General features: G+C 38.1%; 2 protein-coding genes across 2 annotated transcripts in view; one reads left to right on the top strand and one right to left on the bottom strand.

The window, feature by feature from the left end:
- Positions 1-8,281, top strand: part of LOC106140935 (unconventional myosin-XV) — a 98,138-nt gene extending 89,857 nt beyond the window's left edge. The window contains exons 25-32 of the mRNA XM_013342590.2: positions 155-309; positions 801-939; positions 2,785-2,913; positions 3,359-3,583; positions 4,175-4,453; positions 5,104-5,289; positions 6,037-6,196; positions 6,981-8,281. Of these exons, the coding sequence (XP_013198044.1) occupies positions 155-309; positions 801-939; positions 2,785-2,913; positions 3,359-3,583; positions 4,175-4,453; positions 5,104-5,289; positions 6,037-6,196; positions 6,981-6,994 (1,287 nt within the window). The 3' untranslated portion in view covers positions 6,995-8,281. The remainder of the gene's footprint in view (positions 1-154; positions 310-800; positions 940-2,784; positions 2,914-3,358; positions 3,584-4,174; positions 4,454-5,103; positions 5,290-6,036; positions 6,197-6,980) is intronic.
- A 3,441-nt stretch (positions 8,282-11,722) lies between these two features.
- LOC106142421 (uncharacterized) lies at positions 11,723-21,350 on the bottom strand. The gene is made up of 4 exons (XM_013344168.2): positions 21,150-21,350; positions 14,051-14,207; positions 13,106-13,225; positions 11,723-12,769 (listed from the first exon to the last, which is right to left on the bottom strand). The coding sequence occupies exons 1-4, from the start codon at positions 21,192-21,194 to the stop codon at positions 11,808-11,810; spliced, it is 1,284 nt and encodes a 427-aa protein (XP_013199622.2). The 5' UTR covers positions 21,195-21,350; the 3' UTR covers positions 11,723-11,807.
- Between the last annotated feature and the right edge of the window lie 1,010 nt (positions 21,351-22,360).

The raw sequence follows: 22,360 nt of genomic DNA, 5'->3' as shown, positions 1-22,360 counted from the left end.
TGTAAAAGTAATAGATACAACAGAATGCGTACCCAGGATATTTTGTGTAACAATTGTTTAATAAAAAATTGAACAGAGTGCAATTTTTTATGTGATATAAACAATCAGTTTTTCTCTAAGGTGTATTAAGTTATTTTGAAACATATTTGTACAGCACTGCCACGCAGTCCCAGAGCTCCGGGACGAGGTGTACTGCCAGCTGATGAAGCAGACCACCTCCAACCGCTCCCCGTCCCCAGACTCCTGCCAGCGAGCCTGGCGCCTCATGTCCATACTGGCTGCCTACTTCACTTGCTCAGACACGCTCAGGTGAGAGCATACGTTTTGCAATAATTTACATGAGAAATAATAACCATTGTAAAGAGAACCGCCCTTAATCGATATTCTCCTTTTTTGAAGATTGTAAAATTTCTTCGAATTAATAATGTCCTAAAAACCGCATCGATATCGATTCAACGAAACCCGAGAAAATCGCGAACTACGTACAGTACATTATAGACAGTACAGTGCGGACCTATACATACATATGGTCACGTTTATATCCCTTGCGGGGTAGACAGAGCCAACAGTCTTGAAAAGACTGAATGGCCACGTTCAGCTATTTGGCTTAATAATAGAATTGAGGTTCAAATAGTGACAGGTTGCTAGCCCATCGCCTGAAAAAGAATCCCAAGTGCCATGGTCAATGTGGCCACCAACTGACGATGGTGGTTTAAAATATAATATTTCTTTACATACATAATGATATTACTTTACATATATATAATATTTCTTTACATACATAATAATATTTATTTCAGGCCGTTCCTAGTAGAATATCTGTCAGCGGCGGCGGCGGACCGCCGGCGGCCGTGTCAGGGCACGGCGGCCGTGTGCCTCGCTAACTTGAGGAAGACGTTACGCTGTGGAGGGAGGAAGAATGTTCCTAGCGTCGAAGAGGTTAGTCATTATAATGTTTGTTTGTATTTTTTTTATTTATTATTTATTCAAATTGTTATTGTGGTACACAGGTATAAAAGATATAAAAATGATAAACATGTAAGGTGTCACTGTGGCCTGTCTATAATAGACGTACAATAATTAAAGTACTTAGTCGCTAAATAAAAAAAAAAAAAAACTAATTGCTTCCAAACCAATAAAAAAAGAAAAAAAAAACACATACAAATATATCCCAAAGCAATTCGTCAAAGTGGCTAATTTGTATACCGCTTGTTTTGTTTGTTACCGCTTCTTCTGCACTGACGCCTTGGAAGCGGCAGTAAACTTAGTTTTTAAGTAATTTATTTGACGTCAACCATATGTTTTGACAATTACTAAGTATAAAAGAAACAAATCACTTGCAATGGCGGACTTATCACATGAAGGGATCTTTTTAAGTCAACCGGCAAACAATAAAGGAGAAAAGAATGTATTTCTTAACTCTACCAACATATATTAACTTTAGGTTAAAACTACTTAGTTTAAATTTGTGACCTACTACTACTACCTACGAGTACATTATCCGTTTTTCATAAGCAAATAATTTTCTGTTTCGATTTCATTTCAATTATATCGTATTATCCTTTTAAGAACAGATCCGGTTCGAAGGACCAAAAAGGATGTATATTTAAATTAACAACTTGATGAAGATGTTGTTCTCCGAAAGAGTGATGGTAAACAATTTGGGAATTTTCTTATTATTGATCGCCTGCCTGACATTAACCGAAAATCTTACGTCTTGCCGCTGCGGTCTCACTCTTCACAGCCCGGGAGCCCTAAATAAAGGCGCGCGCGCTGTGACCTCGCCTTTGGACTCTAGTATAACTCTTCATAATGGTTTAATACCTGTAGTAATTCTATACTAGATAACGTATTTGTTGTGCCGTGTGGATCCCGGCACCAATAAAAAAAGAATAGGACCACTCCACCTCGTTCCCATGGATGTCATAAAAGGCTACTAAAGGATAGCCTTATAAACTTGGGATTCTTCTTTTAGGCGACGGGCTAACAACCTGTCACTATTTGAATCTCAATTCTATCATTAAGCCAAATAGCTGAACGTGGCCGTTCAGTCTTTTCAAGACTGTTGACTCTGTCCACCCCGCAAGGGATAAAGACGTGACCATATGTATGTATATAAGTATGTTCCTATTACAACTTCCGCTTCCACAGCGCACGTGTAAAAGAAGCGGCTGGGAACAAAATTCACTGCAGCATTATCATCGGCCGTCAATTAACATTAAGCCACGTGTTTGTTAGTTGAGGCTAACTCAATCTGTGTATTGTTCCGTATATATTTATTTATTATTTATTTTGTTTCTCCTCTTAGATTTCACGGGTCTATACACCCCGGATTTTTGAGAGGCTTGCGTGGGGATATAAATCCAACACGTAGAGGCCCTTTGGAGAAGTTGATGTTATGTTGTTCTCCTGCCAAAACCCGTTCCCGGCCATATCAATAGACGATATGTCCATGAACAGGTCTCGGCAGGAGGTGGAGCTATTACAAAATAAGGAAAGGAATGATTGGTTATTGAGTTGACATTTAGATGGATTTAAAATGGATTTAAATTTTATCCTACTACTATTATAAAGGCGAAAGTTTGTATGGATGTATGGATGTTTGTTACTCTTTCACGCAAAAACTACTGAACCGATTACCATGAAATTTGGTATGTAGGTAGCTGAAGACCCAGAATAACACATAGGCTACTTTTTATCCCAGAGTTCCCGCGGGATTGATAGGGTTTCCATGCGGACGAAGTCGCGGGCGGCCTCTAGTTTATTTTATTATTTGTTGGGCAGGTGACGGCGGTGTCGGCGGGCCGCTCGGCGCGCCGCCAGCTGTACCGGCTGCCGGGCGGCGCCGAGCGCGTGGTCAACACGCGCTGCGCCACCGTAGTTCAGGATATCGTCAACGAATTGGCCGAGCTGGTGAGGGTTTCCACTTTATTAGTATGTAGGTTGCAGGTGCCAGTAATGTGGCCGGTGGACATTTGTCTATATATGTATATGTATCATCGTTTAGTGCCGTGTCGCTCCCAGCACCAATACAAAAAAGAATAGGACCACTCCATATCTTTCCCATGGATGTCGTAAAAGGCGACTAAGGGATAGGCTTACAAACTTGTGATTCTTTTTTAGGCGATGGGCTAGCAACCTTTATAATAAAACCATACTTCCTTTTGTTTCCTTGCAAATGGCGTAGCATTTGATGATTGGCGGGAAATTTGAATTAGGAAGAGGGTATAGGATTATTTTAAAATCCGAAACGTTATATTTCTTTATTTTAAAATCCGAAACGTTACATTTCTTTATTTTAAAATCCGAAACGTTATATTTCTTTATTTTAAAATCCGAAACGTTATATTTCTTCCAGATCGGCGTTACAAGCGAAGCGGAGCGCGCGGAGTTCTCCCTCTACTGCATAGTGGCAGGGGACGCGCTGACGATGCCCCTGGCGGGCGACGAGTACGTGCTGGACGTGACCACCGAGCTTCAGAGGGCGCACCATCCCTTCTACCTCATATTCTGTCGGTCCGTGTGGCATCATCCTCTCAGGACTGATGCCCCGCCGCTGTACACTGAAGTTCTGTTCAATCAGGTTAGTGCAATAACTAACATAGTGGCAGGGGACGCGCTGACGATGCCCCTGGCGGGCGACGAGTACGTGCTGGACGTGACCACCGAGCTTCAGAGGGCGCACCATCCCTTCTACCTCATATTCTGCCGGTCCGTGTGGCACCATCCTCTCAGGACTGATGCCCCGCCGTTGTACACTGAAGTTCTGTTCAATCAGGTTGGTGCAATAACTAACATAGTGGCAGGGGACGCGCTGACGATGCCCCTGGCGGGCGACGACTACGTGCTGGACGTGACCACCGAGCTTCAGAGGGCGCACCATCCCTTCTACCTCATATTCTGTCGGTCCGTGTGGCATCATCCTCTCAGGACTGATGCCCCACCTCTGTACACTGAAGTTCTGTTCAATCAGGTCAGTGGAGTCTATACTAGTATTATAAAGCTGAAGAGTTTGTTTGTTTGTTTGAACGCGCTTATCTCAGGAACTACTGGTTCGAATTGAAAAATTCTTCGAATACACCATTTAGCGAGGAAGGCTTTGGCGATATAACATCTCGCTGCAACTATTAAGAGCAAAGATCAAGCATGTAATTTCTCATTTTGAACTTCTCAGGTGGCGCCGGACTACCTCGAGGGGCTCCTCCTAGTGCTCCCAGGCGGGGGTTCCCCCGGGAGCCCCGTGCTCCGGGACGCGGCGCTGGTGGCAGCATTACTGCACCGGGCCGCCGCGCTGTCTGACGCCCCACACCCTCGGGACCTCAAGTTCCTGCTCCCGAAACCGTTGTTGGCGTTGCGAGAGCCTCGCCCTAATAAGTGGGCGTCGTGGGTGGCGGCCGAGTGGCCCGCCGCTAGGGCCCTCACTCCGGCGATGGCTAAATCTAAAGTGCTACAGGTGAGATCTTCAGATTACTATTTATTGTATGGTTTACGGCGGCAATAATATAGGTACCATAAAATTAGTGTTTTTGAACAAAAATTAATTGGATGGATGATATGTGAAAATTAATACTTAGTTCTATTGAGTTTTTGTCCATGTACGAAGTAATACAACTATTTTCACGTTATTCTCGCAAAGTTCGAATATTTTGGTTGCGACCTGGTCGTTCAACTTGTATTTCTTTACGTCGCGCGACTCGGATCTATATCCGTCAATTGCTTATATTAATTCAAACAAAGTCTTTGTCTTGTCGTTGCGCTTCTCTCATATTTAGCCACATTTAGAGGTTTTTTTCTTTTCAAATATATCATCATATATAATCGTTCATATAGTCACGTCTATATCGGTTGCGCGGTAACAGCCTTGAATAGACTGATAGGCCACGTTCAGCTGTTTAGCTTCATGAGAAAATTGAGATTCAAATAGTGACAGTTTGCCTAAAAGAAGAATCCCAAGCTTATAAGCCTATCCCTTAATCGCTTCTTACGACATCCATGGGAAATGATGAAAGATGGAGGAGTGGTCCTATTCTTTTTTGTGTTTATTGGTTCCTGAAACCACACGTCAAATGTTTTCAAATGTATATATATTTCCATATATCGCAGGTCCTGTCCCGCTGGCCGCTGTTCGGCTCGTCGTTCTTCGCGGTGCGGCGCGTGAGCGGGCCCGCGGCCGGCGAGTGGCGCGAGCACGTGCTGGCGCTCAACCGGCGCGGCGTGCACCTGCTGCACCCCGCCACGCACGAGACCGACACGCACTGGCCGTACAGCGAGCTCATCTCCACTAGGAAGGTTTGTTGGTTTTTTTTTTTTTTTTTCCTCGCTGTGGATACGAGTTTCATGACATACCAGGTAGTAAACTTAGTTTTTAAGTAATTTATTTGACGTCAACCAATGTTGTTAAACCATACGTTTTGACAATTATTAAGCGATATATAGTATCCTATAGCAATGAATAAAAAATTTGAATTTTTTGAATTTTTACCATCGGCAGGGGTAATTCTACGGTTTTTTTTTAAAGCAAATCTCTTTAGCTCGCTTAGCCTCTCGTTAGACTTCTTAAGATGTCGCGGAAGATGGCGCGGTAGATACTTTTTTTTTCATAGATTTTTAAAAGTAGAATAGTTATCATTGCTTCTTTTAATTTCAAGAATGGAACAAAGTGTATTTTGGTTGGCGCCATTATTTGCAGAAAAGTAAAAGTGAGCGTTTCCATCCGCGAAATTGAAACAGGAACATTTTTGAGAAAATGGTGATATCGACGCTGCATTTGTTAATTAAACAGAATCCGATGATTTTTTATGCAAGTTCGCAAACATAAATTACATTTTTTATTAAAAATTTAAGCATACGTAACAAATGTTGTTATTTTTTTTACAACAATAATATTGCCTTTAGCATGTTCGTAATTAGCTATATCGATAGCACATACATCTGATTCCATCTCAATGGTTTTTTTTGGGTTATTTTTAAAATAAATGTTTTTATTTTAAGCTTAATGTTTTTACTAAAACGTGTAATTTTAACTTTTAACACCAGGTGCGGTCGGAGGACGGCACACTGTTCCTGGACGTGAAGTGCGGCTCGCTGCTCCAGCAGCGCGTGACGCGGCTGCAGGCGGAGCAGGCGCACGAGGTGGCGCGCCTCGTGCGCCAATACGTGGCGCTCCAGCGGGACAGGGACCACCGGCACGACTCAGGTACTGATGACTGGCTGTTTTTTTTTATTCCGATGAACAAGAATAATAAATAAATATATACGGGACAAATTACACAGATTGAGTTAGCCTCGAAGTAAGTTCGAGACTTGTGTTACGAGATACTAACTCAACGATACTATATTTTATAATAAATACTTATATACATAAACATCCAAGACTCAGGCAATCAGAAAAAGTTCTTTTCTCATCATGCCCTGGTCGGGATTCGAACCCGGGACCTCCGGTGTCACAGGCAAGCGTACTACCGCTGCGCCACAGAGGCCGTCTAATAAGTATATAATGTTCAATTTTTAAAACTGAAGACTCCGCAGACCGTGGCAAGTGGAAAGATTTTGTCTCTGCATTCCCCTATGAGAAATAGACTGATGATTTTATGTATGTAGGTATGTATGTAACGAATAAACTAGTGCAGTGCAGTTTGTTAATTCGTTCTGTTCATGTATAAACCTGTATTCCCCGTAAATATAACCCTGTATTTGGATCATCATCTGATGATCGTTTTAAAGCGTGAGTTGATTTTAATAGGAATCTAATAACCATAGACAATAAGAACCTTATCGATTTTTGACCATCTAGGAATGAAAAATTCAGGTGATACTACTGCCTACCAATCTTCTTATCAGGTTTAATATTATTTTTGATATGCAAAAGACACCGCTACGCTGCCCAATTTCATTAACAAATTCCTACAAAATTGATAACAGTAGATATTATTTACTAAATACATGTTTATTTTATTCTCATATTATTAATTTTGTTACAGGCTTCAACGCTTGAGCTTTAGGCATGTGAACAAAACTGTATAAAGACTCATGTGCAGTGTACATTATAGAAATCATTGCATGTATACGTAACTTACCTCAAGTCTCAACATATCCGTCCAATATATCTCCAATATATATCTTACTTTATATATATTAGGCGAGTTATAATTAGATTAAAATGATAATAGGATTGCTAGGATTCAAATGCGCGCGTTCTTAACGACCCGCGTCACATGTCATACTTCTATTTTCATTTTGGTCCTAAAGTTTTTCTTGTACAAGATATTATTTAGCATAAGTCCACAATGAAAACATTCCAAGGGCGTGGAATTAAGTACATTAGTTTATTATTGTATTGTAATTTATACGAATAGTAATATAAGATCTGAAATATCTATGTCATGCATTAAATTATATTTACTCAAAATCTTATTTTGTTTTAGTAATCAATGTAGAATTCGAAGAAATGCAAATAAATTAACAAAATAAATGGTTTTAAATATTATTTTGAAATGTAGCATGTTTATAAAATATATTAGTAACTTTTTATTGTATAATGTTATATAAATTTAGTCGAAACATTTAATGGAATGCGTATTATGTTATAAATAGTATCGTTTTTCCATAATTTTAATAACATGTATACAATTTATAATATATTTTAGAATAAGTATCAAATTAAGTACCACATTTCTAAGCATTGTCATAATAATCTAACCTACATAAACTTTGCAATAAGTTGTAACCTTCCTCAACACTGTTGATCTTGAAGACGATAAACATTGATGTTATACCTATTACCTACGTCCTGAATAACAGAAACAGAGACGCTATACGAAGCGGTCTTCGTAGATTTGCGACACAATTATGAATAATTCTACAAACGTTTTTACTAGAAGAAATTTGTGGTAACTTAAAACGAAAAATAGCGACTTGTTTTTGGACGCATAGTCTCAAAGTTAATATAAATAAAGAAGATAGTTTCGAGGTCCACCCACAGATTTCCATTACCTATTTTCAATTGTTTTCCTTTTTCTGTCCATTTCGATATTTTATTAATACATTTAAAACTGTAATGACCTTACTTAGTCTGTCTTCCACGTTTTTCAATATGAAGGTGCTATTTATAAATGTAAATCATAAAACTAAAAAACAATTTATTTGATACATTCCGTTGTCCAAAGACAGTCTGGTTGGAGTCATAATATTAGTAATAAGTTATGTCATTTATGTAATATATTTAAAACCATATTCCATGAAATATACTGTAGATACTAATAAAAGTTATATTTTTTACATATATTTAAATTTTATTTAAAAACCCTTTGACCTGTGTGTAAATGCCTAACTTCCACATGAGACATTCAAATATAACACAAATATCTTAGTTCAATATTTAAATACTTACAAAAACTCTCACAATCTTACGACAAAATTGACAACAAGTTTAATAGAAAAGTGAATCCCTGGGCAAGTGTCCGTATGGGTCTAGTAAACTAAAAGTAATAATTACAAACCTGCGAGCCTTTTTAAACACCCAAAAATACCAACCTACGTATAAACAGACCAGACAAATTTCAAACCAAGTAGTTCGTATTCAAATTACATATTTATATGGTTATCATTCATTAAAACAATAAATTACTTACATTTAACTACCGAGTTAATTGCGTATCGCGGCGATAATATCTGCTAATTTAATAACACGGATCTGCTTGTACGTGGGTAAACGTTTTTTACGGTTATTATTCGGTGTCCGCGGCGACTGATTATCCCGTATCTCCGCAAAATTGCATTCAATGCGAAGTCAGGGTTGGCGACCTTGCTTTTAAACCATGAAACGTCTTACCTGTAAAGAGGTATGATCCGTAGTTTAACTACTTTTGCTTCCTATTAATGTATGTAACTGTGTGTGCCATGTGAAAATAAGTTTAACGTTATCTCACTTTTAACTGGTTGTTAATCTTTTCTCATACGTAACTAGCAACCCGCACCTTCGTCCGCGAATTTACCGCCACCTACAAAACAAAATAGATTTTCGCAAATTGCACAGAAACTATAGTTTTTACCCGGATGTAACTTCTCCATACCCTTAGATTAATATATACACAAAATTTCAAGAAGATTGGTTCAATTAACAACGCGTGAAGAGACAACAAACAAATAAACAAGTTACGCATTCATAATATTAACTGTTATATTCAAATCATACTTCACAACTGACAGCCCTAGCAAAAGGAAGACAGGTGAATCAGCTGTGCCGTCAACGCGCGAAGGTTTTCTTGGACGCGGGCAGCAGTTCTCACGGCGTCCAGTGTCCTTTGTTTGGAAACTCAAGGCTGACTCTTAGCATATGTGACCCCGTGCTGAAAGACTTGACAAGTATCTTGGAGATGTAAGTAGGATTCGGCCTTAGGCTTTGTTTTTACTTACTTTTTGTATCTACCCAACGAATACTGAAGATAAAATAATGTATTGTCCGGATAAGGTATTACTACATAATTAAACTTGTTTCAATTTTTTTATAGTGTCTAAACTCAGATTAAGGATTACCAATTTTAGAATTTCGCAAATAAACATATAATTAGAGAATAAAATGGGAAATACCAAACCAATTAAAAAGATGACAATGACCTCTCTATCATAGGATAATTGGAAAACTATTTTACGGAAACAGAATTGAGGATAATGAGTACATGAAGGACTGCCGTGGGAAACAGCAGAGCAATAAAATGTGGCATAATGTTACATTTATTTATAATGCGTGTGAATAGCAATAAATGGTCCTAGCTCCTAGATAAATAATGTCTTATCATTTTAATTTACCTTGGTCTGCCTGGAAGTCAACGGACTAACAATTTAAGCAGTCTTTAGTAGGTAATATCTGTCGTGGAATAGGAATGAAGGCCTTAACCGAATATGGATTCTCCCACACAAACGACCATTTTCCCATCAGAAACGAGATTCAGGAAGCAAGAGTTTGGGGATCAATACAAGATAGCATTTCTTGTGAACTAGTAAGGTTCAAGTAAATAGGCGCCACTTTTGCGCTTCGACTCGGTATTTTGACTAAAAGAACCAGAATCTGTTTAAAACTAAAAACATGTTGCAAATTTAGTCACGGTACCGCTTTCCCTTGGTCAGCGACCGATAGATCGTTTCGACAAAAAATTAAACTTAAGTGGAGTCTATTAAAACCAATAGTTTTAGAAACTCAGTATTTGTTATGGCTGAAATACACATTCTCAAATGGGTTGAAAGGCTTAAGGCAAAGTAAAGTGGAGACCCATTTGAAATATTGAATTTTACATGCAAAAATAATTTTGGAAGCCTAAGCGTCCGTAACTCTTCCAAACGATAAACATCAAAGTTATTCTAAAGTTTGTTACAAGGACACTTTTTTACTATGTTCACCATGGATATTTAGCTGGACAAATTACATAACGCAATCCATTAAAACTATGACACTACCGCACCGGCCGTGTGAAGATCTTGTATTCATTATGATGCCGACAATTAATCTCATTTTTAATTTAGGTAAAGCCATGTCCGGCAACAGCTATTAGTCACTGGACTATTTATATTAATCAAACAACATAGGTAAAAAATGATATTAACCAATCTTTAAGGGTTCTAGCATCTAACAGCCTCGGTAAAGGGTTAGAATAAACGTTTAGCTGTGACTGTTTACCGTTATATAATTCAGAACTGAAACTACGTGCCACGTCGTTACCATTTTGGTTCGAAGAATGAATCGGGAAATGTTTTAATGAACAAATACATAAACCTACCCAAATAAGACTGACATTTGTATGACGCTTAGGTTGAATACAAAGCTTTTGAAAGAGCAAAAATTTTGAGATCGGTTTCGTTATATCACGCATAATAATTCAAGATAAGAGCGGGTGATAAAAGCGAAGATGGTTATCATTTGAACATTTTCAGGTGGACGGTGCATCGATTGGCCTTGACATTCATTTAGAGATTGCTAATTTATTTCTAAACTGTGCATCCATTGAAGCATGCCGACCGCTTCGTTAGCGCAGCGGTACCAACGTGTTTAGTACGAATTGCGAAATCCATTCACGCGTATGATGAACTGTAGGCGCGAAGGCTATTCGTAGTACTACTACAAGCGACTGACCGCCAAATGAAATTTTATCTATCTATGAAATCTCTGAATTATAAGGTCCTTGGAGTGAGATCAGCTCATAAAAGTACAAAATTTTCCCTCAGATTTTATTCTAAGGAAAATACACAAAAAATCCGTATATTAATTATAAATAAATGGAATAAACATTTATTTATTATCTTACCCTAACTATTAAAATAAAAGCTAATAACTTGCCTTTGTGTACCTGATGGTTGTAGGCACAGGTTGTAACTATCCACTAGCACTAACAAAGTTGTAGGTTTTTTGTCCGAATCCTAATTAATAACTTTGGACTTACGTATTTTATCATGACTCAAAAAATTCGGGGAACAATGTAATCTGTTGCGTGTAAATAGTATCGGTCGTAATAAGTATGTATGTGTCATACAACTCATTATTTTAAAATTAACTCTAATCTGCCACTTAAACGCTGGAGCAACGAACTTCCTACAAATTAAAAGTGCCAAGATGTTTGCGTCGTCACCTTGGTCATCAATTCCTTTGTCTTAAAACCGACAACAAACAAAAAATACGTGTTTAAGAGTAATTAAAAGACTCAGATCGTTAAATTAGTATATTTATGTCTAAGGTAACTTGAAAAATATATTAGTCTTTACTCAATTTAAAAAATATTCACACGCATTTACACAGTCACTCACGCGCACGCACCTTGTTACTTAGGGCTATGTCTCGGCGTCCGTATTTCCCGTTTGTCGGGCCACTTGCCGGCAGTGTATTGAACATATCCAGGGTCTGTGGGCGTCCCTGAGGCCCTGCCTTCTATTTCTGTCGCCTCTTTCTCAACAATAGGCTCCATCGGGAACAAGGCGGGAGTATCCCCTCTCTTAGACCTGTTAGACGCTCGCAGGTAATCTTCCAACTGCTGCATAGTCGGAGTGGCCACCGTCTTAGCTCGGGACGGCGACCTCGACTGCCGCTTTTGTTCGTACGTCGGCGACACATCTTCGTACAAACTTTTCAATCTACCCGGCTTCACTTTAGCGAACACGGGTGTCTGCAACTCCGGTAAATAAGTCTCTTTCACCGGCAGACCTTTCTCGACCAAATCCAAGTAGTTCTTCAAATATTTCTCGTTGAATTTCGCTAGTTCCTGTTCATAATGGTACCTGTCGTATTCGAATGGGTCTGAGAGATGTACGTAGTTGCCGCCCTCGATTCCGTTTCGCAACGATCCAAACCGGGACGTTTCCAACTCATCTTTTTCTAAGACATCGTCGAACTTCGTGTAGCCATGTTGGGGCGAATCGAACAGTGAAGAATCGTCTTTTTTCGTCATTTTCTCACTTCTCTCTAAATCTAAATCCTTTGGTCGTTCGGGCTTGTTGCCTTGTTTATCATTGGTCAATTTTCCATTACCGAGGGACTGTATTTGCTGGGACTGTAATTGTTGTGTTTGAGTCTCTTGCGATGGCTGAGTGATTATAGAAACTTTTTTCTCGACCTTCGGCGAGGAAAACGGGTCGGTCTGTGATTGTTGGACGCTCGTGTAGATCCTGGGTCCCATGAGGTCGATCAGGAACAAGGCTGCGACGATCAGGGAGAAACTCCCCAGCACTGACGCGTTCGTCACTAGCTTGTAAGGCACGGAGTCTAGTGATGCCAGCTCCAAGCCACCTGTGTAAAGACACATTGTGTTAGTAAACATTGAGTAAATGAATTCATTATTGTAGAGAAAAGGGCTCACAATGAAGGATAAATTAAAAAGGTCTATTTATGAGAACAAAAGAATTGTTACTCTAGATAGTATTTTGACGCAAGAAATTGATAGCACTATAAACGATAATTCAAAAAATGTTGAAGATATAATATGATTATGAAAATCTTAACCACGTAGTAGTAGGTTAGCCTGGTAGACAAAGTAGGTATAAACTGCGGTAAGGCCGCCTCGTATTTGTAGGCCTTTATGGTGCAATTAAGTGACCACCATAAAAATACGATAAAAAAGCTTACCCAACACGAGGAAAAACAGCATTCCTATTCCCAGGAAGAAGCCCTCCAGGATACGGCGGCCCCTCGGGATCTCTTGGAAAATACGCGCCAAGATCAGCCCGAATGTTATCACCACGTAACCTAGCAAAAAAACAGGTATAAATAAAATCGATGGTAGCTTTGTGTTTTATAAAGGAATACACCAATTTAATAATTATTGCTCCTTTTCATAAAATTGAAGACGCAATAAGAAAGATGAAGAGTTGAAAGGTACCCTACTAGAGTTAACGAAAGGACTGTGCCAAAAAACGTAAAGCAATCTACAAATTATGCCTCTCTCTCTCTCTCTCTCATTTAAGCGTGTTCCCAGTTGTACCGCTTTTAAGCTTCAGTCCTGAGGTCCGCTTTTCAAATTATATATATATATATATATACGGGACAAATAACACAGATTGAGTTAGCCTCGAAGTAAGTTCGAGACTTGTGTTACGAGATACTAACTCAACGGTACTATATTTTATAATAAATACTTAGATATATAAACATCCAAGACCCAGAACAATCAGAGAAAGTTCGTTTCTCATCATGCACTGACCGGGATTCGAACCCGGGACCTCCGGTGTCACAGACAAGCGTATTACCGCTGCGCCACAGAGGCCGTCAAATTATACCATTAGTTAATATATACGGGATCCAATATATACCCCTAGCGATAGTATCTTACGTGACGAATTACGAGTAAGTAGCACATTTGTACTACATATTTGCCTTAATGCTTCTTTTTTGAAAATCGCAATCTTTTGGACGATGGGCTTGCAGCCTGTAACTATTTTAATATCATCATCATCTCTCCATCATTAAATCACCCAGCTGGACGTGGCCTTTCAGTCTTTTTTGGACTTTTGGCTTTGCACGTCTGCTGCTACGTACTTATAAAAACAAATTTAATTGTTTTATGACACTTGCCTCCATACACAGCGTCAGCGAAGGCCCCGCCGACGTTGTCCCACGTGACCGAAGTCAGCAGCGACCACTCTCTCGACAGCTTCTGCAGCAGAAGCGCCAGCCTCGCTTCGTCATCTTGTGATATCCGCTTCGTTACCAGGCATGCTACGCACATAAGCTGAAATATTTGAAATTAATTTTATCTTACCTTAGTGTTTTTTCTAAACTAAATTTACCAACAATAACTACTTATGTATTACAGTTACAATAACTGTGAATGTCCAAGGACCAAATTTTGAATGTCTTAAAAAAAGATGTAAGAAGTACTACCCGTAATCGTCGAATATGCATGAAAAGGAAAATGAGTATGGAGGAAGCGGGAGAGGTGTGTAAGGATCGTAGCAAGAGGAAATCCATTGTCTCTGCCTCCTGCAATGGCAGACAGACGTGATGGTATGTATATATACTATGTACCTACTACGAGAAAAAATGTGCATTTAAAAAAAGTCGATATTGTGATAGGATATTATTTATAATATCCAATGACAATTTAGGATAAACCTTGGTTTCAGTTTCTAAACCGAGTTCTTTACTTCATTTATCTAAGTACTACACTACACTAAACTACACTATTACCTTAACAAGAATTGGCCTTAATTCCTTCGCTACGGTAAAAACCCAATCATCATTTAATATTTTATAGACTTCGGACCCATTAAGACATAGTCAAAGGTGTAATTATAAATGTTTACAACAGCCCAAAGCGGACAAGAACGATGTTTGTAACAACACCATCAATTTAGTGGGCTCAAATATTATACAACCATCAAATGCCAAACATTGTCAATATGAAAAATACTTAAGAGTGCATTGCACTTTTGGGACCAAACTATTGCTAGGAGAATGATTTTTTCGTCAGGGATTTTCGACATAAAGATGTGGAGTATGGTGTGCAATATCTTTTTGAAAGTAAACCACCTCAACAGATGCCCCTGGAGAACTCCTTGCTAGAAAATCGGCCCCTTACGATAATGACGAAAAAATACTGTCTTCGTTTAATAAATGTTTGATGGAAATTGGTCAAACTCACAGAACACAGAGGTTGAACTGACTGCAAAGATTTTTTCTGAGAAATTTAAATACTACCTTTCCATTTTAAACAATAAAACAAACTGAGAAATGTACTGTACTGTCAAGTACCTAAATAACAACCTGAGACTTCGCATTCATAAATTCCTAACTAACATAACGACTAAGAAAATTACGTTCGCATCAGCCATTGTGCATCCCGAAAGAAAAGACTAACTACGTTTATACTATTAATAATTCCGTGGACCAACAACAATGGGTGGTAGGATCCTTCGCGATTGTCTAAAACGACATCAACTGTCTGACGTAACGTGGGAGCGTCATTGGGACGCGTCAGAAATGTGTCGCTGCGTATGCGCCATTATTGCGTAAAAATACGTGTCAAATTTACGCGGGAAATAAAAGTACCTACCTTTTCTCTTACGGACGACCCCCAGGGTCTTCACCCGAGACAGTGTGGGACTCCTGGCACCAAATATGCCAGCCTAGCCACTAAAACCCCTCCGTGCGCTCGTTTTGACGTTTGAGGGCATCATGAGATCGCAGGCATTTCACCACGATGCCAACGAAATAGAGTAGGTACCTTGAAGTGTTGGACAGTACAAATAATAATTTGTTGTCTGTATATGTCTACCGACTGTGGGATATAATATTTTTCGACCTCTATGAGTATAAATAAAATTATAAACTATTCTATTTTGGTCATATTGTTGTGATCGAAACAAGTTCTGTTAGATGTTGATGTAGGAGGAATATTCTTTAGAAGAGGAAACTTGACACTACAACCGACCACATTTTACTTTATCCAATAAATTGAACATAATAAAACACCTTTTCCTAGTAACAAATGTATGCAAAAACATTGGAGCGTGAGAAATTTGAAAAATTTTCCTTGTTTGGACATTTTCACAGATAATAATGATTCAAGTCGTAAGACGCAGCTTATAGCCTTGCATCTGTTAACTATGTGGGGTAACTCAGGCGTGGCATGAATATGAATGGACGTCATAATGCCATGTAATTTAATTGTAAAATACATCTGCGTGTGTTTACTTGCATACTCAATGCAATAACGTTGTAGGACGGCACGTTCCTTCTTCAGGAAAAAGAAAATTGTAAGAACTATTAAATAAGTAGGCGCAGTATCACAAATTTTAATATTGATACATACATTTGAATAATTCAACGCTAGACGAGAGATTCAATAAACTTTTTTAGCCGCGGGAAAATCATTGACAAAACCCAGTTGTTTAGTATACCTGAAACACCCAAAATGAATACCTGATTCATTAATGAATTTGGATCAGTTTCATTCGGTAATAGGTACCAAAACCACAGTTGCCGAGTATGCTCGGATTTTGGACAGGCAAAAGAATTATGCGAATATTTCCTGTGGTTATAAGTTTTTTTTTCGTTTTGCATCAACCGCAAAAAAATAGTGTTATTAATTTCTAAGGCAAATTGCAAAAGCATTTAAAATTTTCTTTTTCCTACTAAAAATGGAATTCCTGTATAGAAAGAACTAGATGTTGCCCGCGGCTCCAGCTAGGTAAAACGAAAAACAAGATAATTCCCGTTCCCGCGAGAATTTCGGGAAATCCTCTCTAAGTGCCCGTGTAATCTCTATGTACCCTAGACCGTATAAGGGACGCCAAATTTCAAGTCTACAGTCAGTGGTTATTTGTCAGACACACAGTAACGAAAGAGTTTTATATATAAAGGTTACAGTTTGTCACACAAGAGGTATATTACTCCTGAGACAAGCCAGTTAATAAACTTCACCCAGAATTAATTCTCACGGTATCAAACAATCTTGAACTATTTGTTGTAGCAATGACAAAACACACTTATGCAGCGATTTCAATCGGGCGTAAGATCAGTGATTACCGGATAATTGCACAAGTCAGTCGCGCCTTGCCAATGACAGTGATTCATGTAACTATTATAATTAAAATTAAACGCTAAATCATATGATTCATTTTTATACAAGCACCACATTCCGGAAATTTCAAAACACGTTAATTTATTTAAACTTAAAATTGCATTTGCATACACGTCAGTTCTGTGACCGGTCAGCTTATAAAGCACATGTTTGTAAGCTATTTAAGAAAATACCTATTACCGGCTTTCACTCTGGGACCACTGCAGACCTCCGTAGAGACAAAGAATACATAAACGTAACAAGTTAACGAGGTGTGGTCGAATCTGTAAGGTGCCTGGTTTACATGCACGATGCGCAGAAAGGCACAGGTTCAAATCCCACCTCGGTCATGTGCCAATTCTTATTTTCAAAGTTGTACATTAGTTTGAATACTAACCGGTATAGGTATTGAATCCAATACGGTTAAGGTTTACCTGCAAAGGTTGCGGAGGTCAAATGGGAGTCGCTTCGTGTAAAAACTTGACCTCACCCAATCCAGGTTCCATGGTCAAAGGCATACGAAACTTAACAAGTTAAACAGAACTATATTACCAATCTGAAAAATCAAACTATCCCTATCACTGTGCCCTTAATTTGTCAATTTAATCGATCAATCAATCAATGAAACTGGATTCGGCAGTATAATTGGCAGGGTCGCAGGGAGGTCGGAGTCAACGAGATGTGCGGCGCGAGTCAACTCCAATTATGCAACAGTTTGACCTGAACACGTATCGTGTGCCGCCATAATCAATGTACCCGCTGACATAGTGGCATATGACAACAATAGCTACCAGTTATATTTAATAGAACACTAGATTTTACCCGCAGATTCGCCCGCGTGAATTCAGCGACATTTACAAAAAGTAACGAATTTAAATTATTCGCCATCTAACATAAACCATCCAATTTAACGCCACCTACTATGTACCTAGGTACTATACAGGTTTTTCACAAATCCCAAGGGAACTATACTTTTTAACGAGATAAAAGTACCCTATGACCTTTTACAGACTCACTGTACTTACATTATATACCTACGTGATATTTCAAAAAGATTGATTCAGTAGATAACCCGTGAAGACGTAACAAACAAACTTTCTCATTTATGACATTAGTTCAAATTCAAATTCAAACTTTTATTTGCATAATATGAGTACAACAAGGTCTTAAATATTATGTATAACAAATCTTCATATTTACCCTTTCGGGTGTTGCAAACATTTTTATGTATTAGTAGACATACAAACTTATACATAGAGGTACCTACTTAGTATCACATTATAATTTTAAATCTAATTAGAATTGTTTAAACCTAGTTGTTGATTGTTTTAGTTGCTGACACCTCTTGTCTAAGTCTACCAGGAAATTATTCATTTATAGTCTCACTAGATCCATGGGAACCTGCAAAGTTAGCAGTTTTAAACCCGGGCCTAATGCATAGCGCTGGACTACGCACCTAAGCTCATCACGAGGAAATACAATGATTAGAGAGAGAGAGAACAAAAACTCATTAGATACCTATAAGGAAGTGGGCAGATGTAAAATATAAAAATAATCATGAATCCATACATCCTACCAATATTTTAATGCGAAAGTTTGTATGTCAGGATGTCAGTATGGATGTATTGTTACTCTTTCACGCAAAAACTACTGAACCGATTACGATGAACTTTGGTATGTAGGTAGCTGAAGACCCAGAATAACATATAGGCTACTTGTTATACCGGAGTCCCCGCGGGAATGGTTCCACGCGGACGAAGTCGGGGGCGGCCTCTAGTGATACATTAAACAGATAAAACGCACGATGACATATCGCCAACGAGGAATGCAAAGGAACGCAATCACCTGGTGTTCAACGTGCATTTAAAAAACTTGTTCTACTATTAATGACTACTGCCTATGTTGCAATACACGCTAGTAAGGTCACGCTGTACTTCATTAGCTCGGACCGCACTAAATAAAGCGCAAAATTAGCACATGAAAGCTTGATAATGAAGGTTCCTATATTTATGGCAACACTATTTAGCGCCTTGGAGGTCAGGCGTTCTGCGTGTGACAAAAAAATGCTAGGTCTATTCTATTAGATATATTCCTTGATAACATTTATGTAGAGATAATAGAAATGTTAGTAACATAGATGTAAAGTCAACTAAACTTACTGGAATCAATAAGATTTTTACTATATTTTAGATTGGTTGGTTATAATTATTACAAAATAGTCACCAAATACTCATGACATGAGAAATGCCTATTAAAAAAGCCTTGCAAGGAAAATATTGAGACACTGTCAACGGAAAACTGTGAACTAAGAGGAAATTAATGATTAATGCAACTAACCTATTTTACTTAAATATATTGTCGTATCACTTGATTCAAGATCAAAGCCCTTTTAACTTTAAAAAATATTATAAAAAGTATCATAATCATTGTGTCGTCATTAGATTTCAATTTACATAAAATAAGAATGGAAAGTCGATGCACTACAACTTGTTATGACATTTATCACCCGAATACACTCTTCAAAATCGATATTTATTTTTACGCAATAGACCTCCAAAAACTTTCGCCAAGGTGCACAGGCGAGGCCCTATCTTCAAAGTACAATCACCAACACATCTATTGGTCCCTTATGAGCCCTTATGACGCGGTAATACAACCTTTATTCGGTAGGCACTTTCGCTGTTGTCTGTACCTCGTTATAAACATACACCAAACAGTATGCAAGTGTGTTATTACGTCACGTATGGCGCAATATGGGCAGTGACACTTTCATGATAGAGAAGCGAGATAAGAAACGACTTAAGTGGTTGAAAGATAGCAATAGAAGGTTTTGGAGTAATGTCTTTGAGTATCTGGGTGCTGGATATAGAGATATAGATTTAGATGAAGACAACGAGACAACAAGATAATAATTGAAACTGGTCATAAGAATTAAGATTTTTTTTAGAATAAACCCTCAATGTTAACACATGTTGTTTGTACACATAGATCAGAAAGAAACCTACTGTCCGAAATTTGATATTATTTCACCATTATATTTTCAAAAGGTTTCATAAAAACTGGCACATTTTTCAAGGAAAACAAATTTCCATCCACTTCAATATTTTTATGATTTTTATGACGATAGCGTCAAAAAGGCCAGAAAAAAACATTTTTATATCTTAGTTTGTACAGTTGGCCTATGTATTTCTGAGACCCACTGTACTAGATGATGAAACTTTAAGCCTTTACATAGCAGAAAACCTCAAGCACGCCTTATCGTTAAATGGGAAATTAATACTTTCGGAGAATGACAATTTAAACTTCATTAAGACGATACGGGTAAAACCACAAATTACTAGATAAGCAATAATACTTTATAAAACAATATAACTCGTTTTGATGAATACACCGAATAAGTAGATCAATAGAGCAAAGTAAAAGTGATTTAAAGTCACGACCCGATGAGTTCAAAAGTTTTACTTTTGTTTTTGTTTATGGCAGATTCGGTCATAAAGGTGAATGACCCTCAGATGAACTATACAATTTCTTTGCTCAGCCTATTCTGTCACTAGTCCCATGGGACTACTGGGACCAAAATCGTCTCACTAGTCTCATCAAGGAATAACTCAATGGGAATAGTAGGATAGACCGGAAAATTAGATAGTTATACTGAATACGATAAAAATATTGAGCTGAAGAAGCTCCAAGTAGCTTCATTTACTCTTTTCCGGAGCTTTATCTTTCTAAAGTTGCTAGTTATAAAATACTTTGCACATTTTCAGTAGTCTCAAAAGTTTCTCGAAAGTTTTATATACATTCAGACGTCGACTGTAATTAATTCGGTATTAAGGTTTCCAAAATTCATTTCTTAGCGCTTATCACAAAATTTTAAGAAAATTTCGAGCAATCCGTTCAGGTTTTCAGTCAGTTTCAATAGTATTGTTTTAATGGTATTGCACAAAATAAGTACATTATTTATCTACAAACAACAAATATATAACAACAAAATAAATGCAATAACTACTTCGGAACCGCTAACATATACACAAACACAAACATTAATATCTAATACTACACAATAAACATGCAACACATGCGTTTAACGACTATAAAAAGGTCTGAACTCACAAACTCCACTATCTTTAGCGCGACCCATTTGTCGCACACCGCCATAGCCCGTCCGATAATCTTCCAGGTTCCACTAAACTAGGTCCATGTGTTCACATTAACCGGGTATAACGACGTATAACATTATGCGGCGGAAGACACGGGCGCGCTGCGCAAGCGCACTGTTTTGTTTGAGGCTCGCGGCGCGACCATTTTCACTGTGTGACGCCGCGGCATTGAAGGAAAACATTGTCCCACATAAGATACGCCTTCGTGCGGTAATCGCAAGCTGCGGTACAGCGTGTGGGAAATTCTAACTGGTCTCCTGCACTTGAGATGACGGAGGTGAGGAGGAAATTATCATTCCCAGTTTAGGTGATGTCTCTATAATATTTCATATCAACTTAAAATATTATTTTTGAAATGTTTCTATGTTATTTGAAAGCCGTTAAAAAGCGAAAAATTTGCATCTAAGAGACATATGTACCAGCAGTTATGTCTATGCGATATTTTTTTTTGTTATAACATTTTCTGATATCAGGTAATAATTTTCCAACAACACAATCCCCCCGTGTAGCAAGTATAAAATGTTTTACCCGCTGTTCAGAGAATATTGGGCTAAGACAGGATAATATGATTATTATGTATGAACTAAATTACTTCTTAATCTTGCCCAAAGCATTAACCAATCACAAATATTTTTAAAATGACTGACGTAAAAAGACTGAAAATGTTAGTAATTATCCTTCTATCATAATATTTTGTGACCCACATAAATAAAACCCGTTTAGTTAATTGTATTGTGTGCACAAAAGCATGCAGTGAGAGCAGTGACAATGAGTGAACACAAACACAAAGCGCCGCAAAATAAAACAGCAAGCTTAAACCATTGTACTTAAATTTATTAATCAATACTGGCATGCAATACTCCTTAAAACTCTTAAAAGAGATAATTCATATCGTCTCGCTACAAAATGTCTAGATTTTGTTAATTAGATAATTTCATAATGCTGGTAATTCAATGCTGAGAAAACAGATCCAAATTGATTTACGTAAAACCTGATTTTAAATAGACATATTCACACACAGATATAGTATACTACGATAACGTGAATATTTCGTTGAAAAAACATCAAAAAATGCAGATTGCCAGTAGTGCAATAATACTAAATAATTGGCGAGCGTCGGGTGCAGGGCGTCGAGTCTACTGTCGTAGGTATTGAAAATAATTC

Source organism: Amyelois transitella, chromosome 12 (genome assembly GCF_032362555.1).
Source record: "Amyelois transitella isolate CPQ chromosome 12, ilAmyTran1.1, whole genome shotgun sequence".
NCBI lineage: Eukaryota > Metazoa > Arthropoda > Insecta > Lepidoptera > Pyralidae > Amyelois > Amyelois transitella.
The sequence above is the reverse complement of the archived record's forward strand: the minus strand, read 5'-3'. Positions and strand labels throughout refer to the sequence as shown.